General features: G+C 43.2%; 1 protein-coding gene across 2 annotated transcripts in view; it reads left to right on the plus strand.

Annotated features, from left to right (window-relative positions):
• Nucleotides 1-3,702: 3,702 nt before the first annotated feature.
• The window catches only part of BAZ1A (bromodomain adjacent to zinc finger domain 1A), a 66,705-nt gene continuing 55,997 nt past the window's right edge, over nt 3,703-14,410 (plus strand). Inside the window, exons 1-3 of one of the 2 annotated variants that reach the window (XM_026095064.2) lie at nt 3,703-3,862; nt 4,532-4,687; nt 12,206-12,484. In XM_026095064.2, the coding sequence (XP_025950849.1) occupies nt 4,575-4,687; nt 12,206-12,484 (392 nt within the window). In that variant the 5' untranslated portion in view covers nt 3,703-3,862; nt 4,532-4,574. Of the gene's footprint in view, nt 3,863-3,982; nt 4,102-4,531; nt 4,688-12,205; nt 12,485-14,410 lie in introns of those variants that run through there. The other variant, XM_064512364.1, reaches the window with a different exon arrangement.

Genomic DNA, 14,410 nt, shown 5'->3' on the forward strand with positions numbered 1-14,410 from the left:
ACTATCCTTGTGATTACAGGACTGCTTTAAAAGCATGTTGAAATACAACTGAGCTAAAATGAAAGAAAAATGAAACGTTGTGAAAAATTATCTGTGTATCTCTTCCTTTTTTGACTGAAATATGTTATTTATAAGTGACTATGTTATTAAAAACTCAGCATAGTGCTTTACAGCCAGTAAATGACAACAGACCAAATGTTACTGTTACACACAGCTGGAGTGTATTGATAAAACCAGCACATTGTCTTTGCTCACATAGTTTGAAGTCTAAATAAAGATATATGATCAAAAGAGTAAATGCTCGGCAAGGTGGCGGAGAAAGGGCAAAAGGTGAATAAAAGCTATATCAGTAAGTTGTAAAATGCATAATCAGATAAATAAGGTGTTTTGCTGTGTGCCTTACTCTTTAAAAAAGTAATCTATGGTTTGTTTGTATTACGGTAGTAAAATATATCCAAAACAGCATTCAGAAAGAAAAGTGGTGATACTATCCCAAAAATAATCTATTCAGTGCATTAAAATGAGTCAATGCTCACACATATGTTATTCTTTTCCTCTCCTTTCAAACATTCTTCAATCAACAGAGAAAAGGGTTGAGATTATTGGTATTAAATTATGCCTCATTGTCATTTGGCTGAACAACTCACTAGTGATTTATCACACTAGATCATACATCACTAGTGATGTATCATTTACAAAAATTAGTTCATTTTTCAAGTTTGTCTTTTCAAACATATGTTTTTTACAAAAATTAGCATTGCGAATCTAAAGTCTCGTTCAAAGTCCAATGAAGTTCTTGGAAAATTTTTCTCTGACTTCAGCGAGACCCTGAGAGAACAAAGTGGCAACTTTGGGGAAAAAAATCAACAACAAAATAGCAGGCGAGCAAGTGGCTAAACATTCTCTACAGAAAAACCCTCTCAATTGCTTGATAATTCAGGTAAAACAGATTGAGTAAAACCTGTACTTTTGTATGAATCCAATTGTATGGTTTGGCTATTAGTTATTCCAATATAAAGTTAGGTGTGAATTTAAAGTGGCAAAGCTATACTAAAATAATTCCATGTGTTCCACTTGTTCCAGAAAAAGAATAGTCACATATGGAATTATTTGGTAATGGTTGATCTGAATAGATATTTTGGAGTATCTCTTTGTAAATCAGCTCTTGGTGGGTTAAAGACAGGAAGATGAGGACAGGACAAGGAAACAAATCTTTGATAAAGCAAAGAGGAAGTGAAAAGAAATAAAAAAATGAAAAGAATCGTGGAGAGCTTTGAAGGACCAGTTTGGGGTTTGCCCTGAGCCTGGGCCGACGGCGTTCCTAGGAAACTGATCTATTGTTGTAAAGCAAAGAGCCCAAGTATTTTATAAGATTTTATGTTCTCCGTACAACTGTTTCTAAAGTTCTGTGACTGAGAACTGCAACTTCATTGGCTAGAGAATTCCATTTAGTATAGTTATCAGTGTATAAATTGTATTTAAAAAACAAAAGCAATTTGTTTTTTGCCATTTTGTTGCATCACTGATAATTCTCGTATCAAAACTGTTCTTTCAGTGATGTGTTCAAAGGAACAAAGTATTATAACAATTAAATATAGTGTAACAAATACAATAAGTATTTCCATGGAAGGAAAGTATATTTTTTCAGATTTCTCAGAATTAATTTCTACTGAAATCTCTATGCCACTTAGTTGACAGTAGCCAGTGTCAGCAGAAATTGTTCTTTTTCCTGCTGACCTTATTAGGAGCAGATTCAGAACCTGAACTAGTGTATTTTAAAGGATAGAGCTGGATTTATAGGCGAAAACTAGATGAACTGCTCTTCTGTACCCTAAGAATATGAAAATGTAATGCAACCCTATTACTCAACAAGGATCTGTTCATTGGAAAACCACTGAGAAAATAATGAGGGGGGAAGAACAAGAGGAGGAGGAAAAGGTGAGAAGAAAAGAGAAAGAGGGCAAAGAGAGCAAAAAGGAAAAGGGAATTTGCTTTTGATGTCATAGTTCTATCAGCTCATGCATTTTTCATGGATACCAACTAGTTCTAAAATAATGCTGTGCTGACAATCCAAGCACAAAAAAAATCAGCCAAGTTTCCAAATATCATGATACTAGCTTAAAAATAATGACTTAAAAAAATATAAACTAAGGGCTTTTATTTCCCTTCTGATTTATGAGCTTTGCAGATTCACATATTCAAATTTTTCTCTCAAACCTGAGGTAATGTAATTGTTTTTAATGAAAACTGAGGTTCCCACTTAATCACATCTGCCGAAGAGTGAGAGCTTAAAAAAAAAGCTAAACGTTGCAAAATTTGCACTGTAATTGTAGAGCTGACAACACTAAATGTCACAGCTATAGCATACTGTATGGCTTTGATGCAAAACTAACTAAAAATTACAAGAGGTGTTAGACACATTAAAAGAGAATTAACTAAATTTGCACTTCTACTCTTTGCTATAAATTAATTTAAAACTGAAAGTGAAGGCAATTCACAAATGAAAATAAACTGGTAGGAATTAGAGTGACTTACGCATTACGTGTTTTGTATGTCAGGCTTAATGTTTTGTAAACCTAGGTAGAAGAAATGAGCATTAACAGTTCTCAGTGCTTTTGATTAAAACTTGATCACTTTTTAAACAAAGTAATTCAACAATTTGACTGTAAGCATTCATTTAGGTTCCAGTCACACAGGCTGTAGCAATGCAGATCATTGTCTTTACAGGCAGTGGTAATGAAAACAACCTATGCACAGGTGCAGGAGGCAGCACGGGACCTTTATTTGCATGAACAGAATTTCAAGTTGTAAACAGCTATTTAGCTATCAGCCTTCAAATGTTTTTCACGTGACTAATTCTAGAGAACGTCTACAATTATTTCGTATGTTCACAGGTCTGGACCTTACATGACAAACTACAACAGATGGGGAATTTCTGTGTTTTTATGTCTCTAAGCTGGCTAGCACTCTTAATGTCAAAATTAAGTTAACATCTCGATTTTAATTATCAGTGGCACTGCAAATGCTTTAAAGTAGTAATAATAAAGTAATAAGAAGAGTAGTGAAAATTAACACAGTGGTGAAACAGCACATTGACATTTTCAGTTAGCTGGGGAGAAGCGCAGCAATGTTTCGGGGCCCATGTACAACTCTTACGCACATCTGACATATCGCTGATCTAAACCTGAGGCAGATCGTATCTAGTCACGCTCTGGTAGCGCTATATGCCTCCGCTTTTGAGGAGTAACTGAAAGAGAAGAGTCTCTTGTCATTGCGTTACCGACCGCGGAGACCCCCGTGGCTCGGCTGCAGGGAACCACCGCAGGAAGCGGACCGTGCCCGGGCTCCGTGGCGGGCAGCGGGGAGCGGGCCGAGCCCGCCGCCGGGGCCGCCGCTCCGGGGGCCGCGCGCCGCTGGGGCTCGTGGCAGGAGCGAGGCGCGGGGCGGCAGCGGCCCCGCGCAGCGCAGCGCCCCGCCGCCTCCGCGCAGCCCCGCAGGCCCGGCACCGCGCAGAGGGCCGCGCTCTCCCCGCCGCCGGCCCAGCGCGGCGCGGCCTCCCGCCCGCGCTCTGGGTCTTGAGGCTGATAATTCAAAAATGGAGGATGAGCCCTCTCAGGCATTAATTAATAATGTAGCTCTCTGTCTTCCTGTGTGACACACGCTGGAAGGCACCGAGCGGCCAATAAAGATGTAGGGGAGAGAAGTGGAAAGCTCCTCCCCGCAGCTCTTCCTGATTGAGGGCTTGAAGAAGTAGATCAAAAACTTCCCAGGAGCTGGGGGGGCAGCGAAAAGGGGAGAAAAGCAGCGACGGGGGCCGCGCTTCCGCGGGCCGCGCAGACAGGGGCGCCTCCTGACGCACCAGGTGGGCAGCGGCAGCGGAGCCCCCGCGCCGGCGGACAGCGGAGCGGCGCGGCGGCACCGCGCGGCAGAGGCGGGCGCGCGGGGGGGGGGGCGGGAGCCGCCCGGCCGCGGCGGGGCGGAAAGGGTCGAGGACCCCGCTTGGCACCGGCCCGGCAGGAAGCGAAGGAGGGAGAGAAGCAATCGTGCTGCCCTTCCTCGGGGTCGGCCCTGCGGGGAGGAGGCGGCGGAGGAGGAGTGGAAGTTGGTGTCCGGCCCGGCGTGCGCGGGCCACAGGCGGGGAAGGGGGTGACCCGGGGCAGGGGAACCGGCGGAGACAAAGCGCGGCGGCGGCAGCCGGGGTATCCCCGAGCCGAGCACGTTGTGTGGCGCGGGGGGGAGCCGCCTCCGCCCGCTGCTCGGCGTCATGGCCCCATTGTGAGGCAGGAGGAGGAGGCGGGGGGAGGAAGGAGCCGCCGCTCGCTGCTCGCTCAGTCCCAGGCAGGCAGCGGCGTGTCAGGCACACAAAAGGCTGCCGCCGCCGCCACCAGAGCCCGCCGCGCCGCCGGCGCTCGCTGCCCCTGCCGCTCCCCTGGGGGGAGGGACACGCCGGACCCGCGCCCTCCTCCCCGGGCCGGGGGCGCCGCGGCCCGCGCTCACTGCCTCCCTCCGTCTTTTTCCCTCCAATTTGAAGCGGGTCCCGGGGCAGGAGAGGAAGGAGAGCGCGGAGCGGGGCGATGCCGCTGCTGCACCGAAAGCCCTTCGTGAGGGAGAAGCCCCCCGCCGACCTGCGGCCGGACGAGCGCGTTTTCTACTGCAGGGTCACTAACGAGATCTTCAGGGACTACGAGTAAGAGACCGGCCCGGCCCGGCCGAGCGTCCTACCGCGGCGCGGGCGGGCGGCGGCAGTTTAACCCCCGGAACGGCTGACACCTGGGAGGGGAGGGGATTCCCCGCAGCGCCGCGGGGAGCCGGGGGGGCTGGCGCCGAGCCCGTGCCCTCCCGAGGGGGGTGGGGGGAGAGGGCGGATCTCTCGCCCTGGGCAGAGGGAATCCCTTCCCCTCCCCGGCGGGGCATTCCGCGACCTCTCCTGGGCAGGGGCAGCTCCTCGGCCGCTTCCTTCCTCCCCCCAGCGCGGGACGCGCGGCCCCTGCGCGGAGTCGTCCTCGCCGCTGCCCCCGGCGGGGAAGTGAAAGTTGAGTGCGTGGGAGGGAGCGGGCGGCAGCGCGGATCTGCCCGGGACTCGGCCTCCCCCCCGCCCCCGCGGGCAGCCGCATGCTGGCGGCGGATGGCGCTAGGCCGCGCCGCGGCCCCCGCGCCGGCAGCCGCCGCTCGCCGCGGAGCGGGCCGCCACCAACGGCCGCGGGGCGGCGGCGCGGGCCGCGGTTCAAGCGGCGCCGCGGGGGAGCGGCGGCCCCGCGCGGGGCGCGCCGCCTGACATGTGCCAGCCGCGCTATTGTTGTCCTAGCAGCTGGGCGGGGGGCGCCGCCGGCGGAGCCCGCCCGACTCCCCGGCCGCCCCCCTCGCTGCCGGCGCGCTTAACCCCTTGTTCCCGGCCCTCTGCCGGGCCGGGGTGTCAGCGCCGCCCATGGCCGCGCGCGCCCCGCCCTCCGCGGGGCTGGCGGCGCGGCGGCTCGGGGCCGACGCGGTTGGAAATGGCCCGCGAGCCCGGCCGTTGGCGCGGCCGTTGGCCCGGCGCGGCCGCCCGGCGCTCCGCGGCGGGGGAAGGGGGAGGCCCCGGGCCGCGCTGCCCGGGCGGCGCGGGGAGGAGGGGGCGCTGCACCTGTCCGGCGGGCCGCGGCCGCTGCGCGCTGCCTGCGCGGCCTGGGCGCCGCGCTCGTCGCCGTCCCTCCCGCGGCCGGGCGCGACAGCCATCAGCGCCGCGCGGCAGGGCGCGACCGGGCTGTGAAATCGTCTTGGAGCGAGCAGTAAATCTGAGAAATACACCTGTCCCCTCAGGAGCTTTTTTTTTTTCTGGTTGTGTTTTTCTGTCTTTTTTTTTTCCTTTTCCGTGTGTAAAAGGACCAGTCGAAATTGCGAAACTGTTGTTAACCGCTGAAGGCTTTTATTGGCGAAATGCGCTGGTAGCCCCCAACCCGCTGCCGCTTACTTTATTGCTCATAAGAACAATGGATTAAAAAGTATTGAGAGAGGCGTATTTTGGAAGCTGATAAACGCTCGTCTCCTAACTCTACATCCTGCTCCAGCGCCCTCCCCACCTAGGAAAAGGTCCCCCAAATCCAAACTCTTCTTATTTTTTAAAAAGAAGTGCAGACTAACGAGATTAAATCTGAAATACTTCTCATTTGCAGCATATGAAATTAGATCACACCTAAGTCTTTTTCATGTTTAGACTTGCTTTTTTTACTCAAATACACGTCACCTATTCCGATGTCTCCAAGATTTTATTAGGTAACTTTGGAGGGTAATGCCTTACAGTTTACTGGAGAATCTAGTACGTGTGCATAGGGTTAAATACTTTTTAGGAAGTTTTGTAAGGAGCGTTATCATATAGGGCATATAAGAATGTAACAAGCAGGAACTGACAACCTCATGTTTCTGTAGAAATTAAGTCCCCCTCCCCCTACTTCCACTGTTTTGAATGCTGCCTTTCTAGCCACAGTTGTTATTATCACATAATAAGATGACTCTCAAGTATTTGTGGACGCTTGTGAATTATGTTTTGGGTGTATGTAGTTTTGCTCAAGCTTTACTGTGAAAAGTATCTTCTTGAAACAGCTTTTTGCTCTGAAAAGGTTTGAAGATTTCAAGTACTCTGACAACACTGCAAGGATGTTGTCATTAAGAAAAAGTATGAAAGATCAAATTCCATATTTAAGCAGAGTTAATGAATTTTGGGATAAATTTAAAATTGTGTTCACACAGGCTATCCCTAGAAATGTCAGTGGGTGGTTAGCACAGAAATCGGGACTAGTATATTTTATTTGTACAGTAACTAAAGTCTATTAAATCTCCTTAGACTTTGCATTAAGGGGAAAATACTGTTGCCCTCCTTGAAGAAATTTTTGGTATGCTTTTTCATTTTTTTTCCCTCTTTCTTTGATATTGTTTAGGTTAGTGAAAATAGGTGCTTTGATTGATCTGTTCAGTGTTTTTTACTTAGCCATGTGTTCTGGCACGATTGAATAAGCGTAGATTAAGTGTTTGTGGTATAATCTACTGCAGAGCGTAGGGTCATCTTCTGGCAAGTTTAAAAATGTTGATCCATGTCTCTGCTAGGTACAAAGTGATGCTTCAGATGGAGATTTTTTTCCAAAAAACATTAGCTTTTTCTTTGCTTAAACAAGGGCAAATAAGGATAGAGAGGCGCTTTAAAAAAGTTGTTTTCACTGTTTTGTGACGGAAAACCAATGTCTAGATCAGTCTGTACTTGGGAAGACAATGCTGCATCAGTTTGTGCTTTTTTTCAGTCTGGAAATCTAATTTTGCAATAATAACTTGATTTTTTTTCCAGTGAGAACTTAAGTACTACAGAATCAGGCTAGATCAAGTAGGCTGTATAAATACATACAGTAACCTGAATTCACCCCCTGCCTCAAGTGCTTTGATGCTTTTGATTACTATAAAATCTTAAGACTTGAATATTGTTTTCTTAGTTTTTACAGAGTACGAATTTACAAAGTTGAAAAGCTTCTTTGATGCTATTAGCAGCCTCAGTAGAGATGAGTAGAATCATAAATTTGTATTATTTCCCTCTGTATAAGAGAGCATGATGCTAATGCAGGGAGGATTTGGTAGACTAGTATTTTGTAAAGTAACTTTTTAATCTGAAATACTGTCTCATAATTTTGTAATCTTTAAAAGGGAGTAGGGTGAGGTGATGATGTTCTTGTATTTATGAAGAATAACAGGAACTGAGGGAACTTCAGAGATGTTCTTAATGCTTGGTTATAACAGTGGAGGGCCAGATCTGTGGGCAGATCAACAAAAGAGCCTGTCAAGCCATCGTAGCAGCTGAAAAAGCAAGTAAGTTGGGATGCATGAGAAACACGTTTAAACCAGTGGGATGTTGTTTTCAGTCCTTGACACCTTGTCTGTGAAAGTTAATAGCTGACATAGATATGCAGTGAAAATTAGTATTAAAGTATGGAAAATCTTGCTCATGAAGACAGCCTGGAAGATCAGATCGTTTTGTAAAGAGGCAACTGATCTAAAGAGAGCATTTGATAAAGCTATGAAAATAATGAACAGTATAGATATAGTGATAGGGCTGTTTCTCATTCTTGTTATAAAACACAGGGGAAAAAGAGAAGGTTGGCATCTTCAAAACTAACCAAAGAAAGGTTTTGTAGATCGGCCTATGGAATTCTTTGTCAGAATCAAAAAGAAGTCTGTCTGTTTAAAAGGCTATTTAAAGTGTCCTTAGTTAAATGATGTGGATTGTTCCATTTTGTTGAAGAGAAACACGTAAGTTTGAAATATATTCCTTAATATATTGCTATCCTGTATATGTTAAATAATAAAAGCTTCCCCCTCCCTTTTTTTCTTCAATGTCATGTGCATTATTTTGCAATATATATTATTGCCCACTTGTGGATACAGGCAGAGTACAAGAACATTGTTGTGTTTGCAGAATGGCAGTTTGTCTTTCATAAATACCCTGATAGCATAGCCTACATAGATCATATATTAGAGGCTCATAAGGGCTTCGGGATTAAAAATAATAATGATTATAAATAAGCCATTCCACTGAATTTTTCTGCTTTTTTTCCTGTCTCTTAAATCTCACTTACTTAACATCCTTTTCTCGTATTTTACATTCTCCAATATATAATTCTTCTGTTAAAAGAACCACACCCCAGACTTGTTTTTAATATGTTAAGAAAATGAATGAAAGTAAATGACTTGAAGCAAATGTTCTTGAAACACACTACAAATACAGTGGATTTTGGATTCAATTGAATACTTGTTAAGCTCAAACAAAAGCCATCTCATTTCCAGGTTGGGTTTTTATATCCATTTGCAAGTGCAGTCAGCACAGAAACAAGTAATTTATTTCACAGTTCTATTTTTGAATTGCCTCGTATCAAATATGTATTTACTAGAAGGATTAAACTACTTCTCAGTGATTTGTTGATGATTTTGCTGTTTAGCTTACCTTGTATGGAAAACTAACTATATAATGGAAATGCTAAGAGACATCCAGCTGAGGAGTTAACATGAATTCCTTCAACAAATGTAACTCAGTTTTTAGTCCCTGTGCTTCAAATAGTTGAGCTGATGTGAACCTCTTCAGCTGGGCAGAGCACTGCAATCCCATTTGACTTCTTGCAGCCAGATGGGACTGTGCTAGAGAGCTTCATGTATGGTTTTGTATGAACTTCCTTCTTCATATTGTCAAGACTTACAGAGATCTTGAAACAGTGAGAAAGCCCAAAAGACAATAAAAACCTGGATGAAGCTGTAGATAAGGCTGTATACATGACGTGAACAGCAAATGCACTTGCTTTTGTGAATTTAAATTGCATGTGGAATATGATCAAGTCTACTCTTTCATGGAAAGAGTAATTATGTGATTCCTGCTGCTGTTCTGTTGTTTCAGTAGCTATTGTATGTGCTTTCTGCAATTTTGTTTTGAGAACTTGAATATGCCACAGAGAGACATGTAATGAGAGAATACTGCAAATAAGATCTGCTGCTGTACTGTTGTGTTTTTGTTTTTTCCTCTCTTAAACCACGTTAAAGTGAAACACTTACGATATTGTTAATAGATTAAGCCACAAATGGTTTTGACGTGCTATATGTAATGACTAGCTAAAGATGACAAATAATGCCGTCAAAACTGAATGTAATTTTTTTACTTTTTTTTTTTTTTCTTCCTGGTAAGTTCGTGGGGGAAAAATCCACACAAAACAAAAGAGGAAATGAGCTACAATGAAACTAGATACACAAAGGATTGTCGTATGCAAATGGCAAAATGTTTCCTCAAATATGTTTCAGTTACAGTAATTGCATTTGTAATAATTATGGGTAAAAACTTTATAGGGAACTTTTTGATTTTTTGTTTGTTTTTTGTTTTTTTGTTAAGTTCAATGCTGTTGCTTTAAATAGCATGACTGCCCAGTGTCCCCTCACAAAGAATAACAGCAGCTCTTAAAGGCACACTGTCGATTTTAATCTCCTGCTGCTGCTCCCTCCATAGTCTCTCTCTATTTTTTTCCTTTTTTCCCCCCCCTTTTACTTTGGTGTTTTTTGAAAAGTATGTCCTGATAGATTTTTGACAAATTCTTATGGTGGTTTGTTTCCTGACTACGGATAGCTATCTAGAACCTCTTTGGTAAGTGAGACACAAAAATATACATAGAGACACACAGCTGTATGAAGATTTGAGTAAATGTTTAACTTCATGCATTGAAGTCAATAAGACTGCTTACAGTATTGTGAAGATAACACAGAAGTAAGGAAATGTAGGGCAGGGAAGAGACCTGAAGAGATTGTGTTGTACATGTTCCTTCACCTTAAGAAAAGCCAGATGTCTAACCTGTTCTTTAGAATATGTGATGACTTTTCTACACCTTTAAAGATGTCTAGTTTAATTTTTTGCTGATATCTAATCCGATTCAACATGATTGACAGCAAAAGAGGATGTTCTGCCCTATCCCTAGTAGTCACAAAGAATGACTGACAACCGTCCTCTTCATGTCAGGTTTTAAGTTTAAAGAATAATTTCTCTCCTTTTCTCTCTTTCTTTGCTCCTCTCCTTCTCTTGTTTAAGCAAGACCATGTTATTCATTACTACTTCCAGGTTTTAGGCTCCTGTAGTGTCAAATAAGTAGACAAAAGTGATGGAAAAATTCTGTTACTTTATAGTTGGTAGATACTATTTATATTATGTATCTTTTTCTCTTCTGCCCTTTTTTCCTTTCTTCTCTCACAGCTGATATTCTTACTAAATCATTTTTTTTCTCACTCTAAGGAGTCCTGTGCTGATATAGAAAGGATTATCTGAGCAAGGACCCTCCATTGTCCTTAATCTGGAGTTTCCATTTTCATGTACAGAATGTTACGGTAGCATCTATCCATCTACAATGAACATCATCATCTGCATCAGTGTAACTGATGCACGTTTGTCAGCTTGAATTTGCAGGGAGCCTGCAAGAAAAAAAATTGTGTGAACTGTCCGGTTCTCTAACCCTGTTGCTAGAGATGATTTTAAGATATCTGTACTGAACAGTTCTGGGAACACTACATAATGTTTTTTTAAAGGAGTTCATCTTCAGTATAGGTGTCTCAAGTAGCATGCAGTATTCTGCTAGTACTGTGTGTCCACCTTGAAATAGCTATGTTAGACTGGTACAGGGCAGAATAGAATTAAATTTTTTGTGGTGTATGTTGCTTACCTGTACATACTAGTCTGTTAAGAGTTGTAAAGGAAGGCAAATATAATTTGTTGTCTGAACTGGGGCACACTGAAAAAGTGGTGTGCTGTCAGATCACTGATCCACAGTGTATGGTATGTTTTAACATAGTTTAGTGAATAGTTACATTATCTGCTTCATCTAGAAACTATTTTAACAAACCACTGGTTTTCTGATACCTGTCAAAAACTGACAGCTGTTGACTAATAAACACTCTTTCTTGATTCCCAAAGTAATAACTAGTAAGTAAGCAATAACAACATGGTAATTTTAGCATTAATTGAAAATATGGGGAAGGAAAGAAAACCAATATTTGCTAATGAAAAACAAGGGCGGAGAAGAATCTGTAGGGAAAAAATAGTTTAATGCTTTCTGTAAGAGCAGTACAAACAGTAAAGGAATAAAAACTATTTACAGAAGTGCTTGACATTAATTTTTTACCTCTCCCATCTTTTCATTCTGTGAGCTAAGGCACTCAAAATCTGAAACTTACTCAAGTCTCAACACGTTTTTGTGATCTTAAGTTTTTTTATGTTTGTACAGTTCTAGACCCTCCTCTTGCAAATATGTGTGGAAATATGGGGGATATGGGGAAGGTAATGACATATTAAACTCAGTGTGATTATTCTTAGGAATATTTGTTTGCAGCCCTATTGGTCTTGATGCTCTGTGATTAAAATGAATGGCACTGTTGCAGTAGTCTGTAGTGAGAAGAGACTTTGGTTTTGCAATAACAGATTTACCAAGCCATGCCTAATAGAAGTGGTAAATAACCCTTGGTTGCTTTGTCATGACAGCAGTGTGCTTTAGAGATACGGTAGTGATAGTATTTAACTCCATGTGGTCTACAACTTGCATAGAAGTAGAGCTGCCCTTGAACTTTAGGCTTGTGGATGATATTTGTTGCTGTATTAATTGTGACCAAACTGTAAATGTCAGCCAGAGCTTAATCCTTTTTTCCCCTCTCCCCCTACCCCCTTTCTTTTCAGTGATTTTTTTGAACGCACCATTCTGTGCAACAGCCTTGTATGGAGTTGTGCTGTCACAGGTAAACCAGGACTCACATATCAGGAAGCACTGGAATCAGAAAAGAAAGCCAGGCATAATCTTCAAAGTTTTCCAGAGGCACTCATCATTCCAGTTCTCTACTTGGCCACCCTTACCCATCGCCCACGACTTCATGAGATCTGTGATGAAATCTTCGCATATGTCAAGGATCGGTATTTTGTTGGTGAAACAGTGGAAGTAGTTAGGAATAATGGTGCAAGGTAAGGATATTTAAAAAGTAGTATTTGTTTTGTTTGGTGTGGATACTTTTTGTGTGTGCTTCTTTAAACCAAAAATTGTGATAATGAACTCCACCAAACATACCAGAAGTCAGGTGTGGTGTTTTGGCTAGCAGTGCTGCTTCTGCCCCTCACTGCTTTCGTTAAGAGTAGGATTGCATTGCTGGGCTTGGTATCTCTTTACTTTGGTCAGAAGCAGCTGTGGAGACAGCACAGTTCTCAGGTCTTGACACAGTAGCCTTTCTGTCTGAGTGACGGCCTTGCAAAGGAATATCAGGTCCCTTGTGTGTTTGTATGAGGAAGGTGGGTTGTTTGTTTTTTGGGTTTTTTTTGTTTGTTTTTTAACCTCATCACAATGTAAAGAGCATATTGCACTTTCAGTGGTTAGACATTCTTTAGGGTCAAATGAGGTTTTGTGTGACCAAGAGGTAACTAAATATAGTGGGGGGTGGGGGGAAGAGAGGTATAGTGGACGTTTTGAGTATGAAGATGTAGAATGAGGTATAATTAGAAACTAGAGGAAGCTATGAATTGAAAATTATTTAAAAGTTTTGATGAGGTCAGCCAGAATGAAAAGTTTGGATTTTTTTTTTTCCAGGTAGTAAGTAGTATCATGAAGAATACTGTATTTGATATGGACACACATTCTCAGAGAAGTGAGGAATTATAAAATGTTTGCAATAGATGACTAGCTGGGATTTAGGTTTCTTTTTTTTTTCTCCTCTGGGTATGTGTTATGCTTTCTCTTACACTCACTTATTTTATGTATTGTAAGCATTTTTATTGTTGTTGTTTTCTTAAACTGATAAAAGCATTCAGTTAGGTTGAACAATAAGATTATTCAGTGAAAATATGGAAGATTTTTGAACTTTGGTCACTTTCTCATGTCATTGGTATATATGCTCTGTTTTACAACAGTTAGCTAGTCTGAGTCTTCCTTCAAGCAACTTCTGGGAGAGGACTACAAAAGGTTCATGTTTTATCAAAATGAGTTTGTGGGCTCATGTAACTGAGGTGTAAAATGGACAGACTTAAACACGTTCAGTTGGGGAATACCTGCAGAATGTGTGTTGAAGCCTGTGTGGGATCAGCTGTTTCTGTTTCGTCAGAGGCAAGGTGCCAGCTTCCCTGGCTGAACAGCCCTGGCTCGGCCTATCAGCTTGTGGGTGGCCTCGGGTCCCTGGGCATGACCTTGTGGATACTGGGCGATGGGAGTGGGCTAGCCCCAAATGAGCATCGGAGTCCCAGCTCCAGTTGGGCCTTGCCTTTCTTCATGTGTTAGTACAGATACATGAAAGTAGTTACTCTATGGGGTTTTTTTTCAGTGGCTGATCCTTTTAAAAGCAAACTTTGTACTACGTCATGAGAAAAATCCTAAAAGAATGTGCTGATGTGCTGCAGGAGATAATTTGTAAGGAAATTTATATGGGTATGTAAGTGAGGTTGGTGCTGAACAGAATAGCTTTCCATAGTTCTCCTGACTTACTCCTTCCAAAGAGTGAAGTCCCAGTCTGTGAAGCTGGGAAAGAACTTCTGTAGAGCTGCTGCCTTCTTTGCAGGAAACCTGTGTCCAAAGCCTTTTTCATCCTTATACTTAATTTAATAAGTAGACCCATGTTATCATTAATACTAAAATACTTCTGCTTATAGAACAAGTTTGTTTGTTTATTTTTCCCAGAAGCCTGTATATTATGAAGTGCAGGCATAGTTTAGCTGTGGATTTTCACTGCTGAACGAAACGCCTTTCATTTGTCTTCGATCTTTGAAGATACTGTCATTTTCCAAACTATTAACACAAAGGCTGCTTTAGAAGAAAATACAATTTTTTTCAAAAACAACCCTCCCATCTTTCTGCTGCTTTTCTAAACTGCTAGCTAAAATATTTATGCTTGTGCATGTTAGCTTTTC

This window comes from Dromaius novaehollandiae, chromosome 5, assembly GCF_036370855.1.
Source record: "Dromaius novaehollandiae isolate bDroNov1 chromosome 5, bDroNov1.hap1, whole genome shotgun sequence".
Classification (NCBI taxonomy): Eukaryota; Metazoa; Chordata; class Aves; order Casuariiformes; family Dromaiidae; genus Dromaius; species Dromaius novaehollandiae.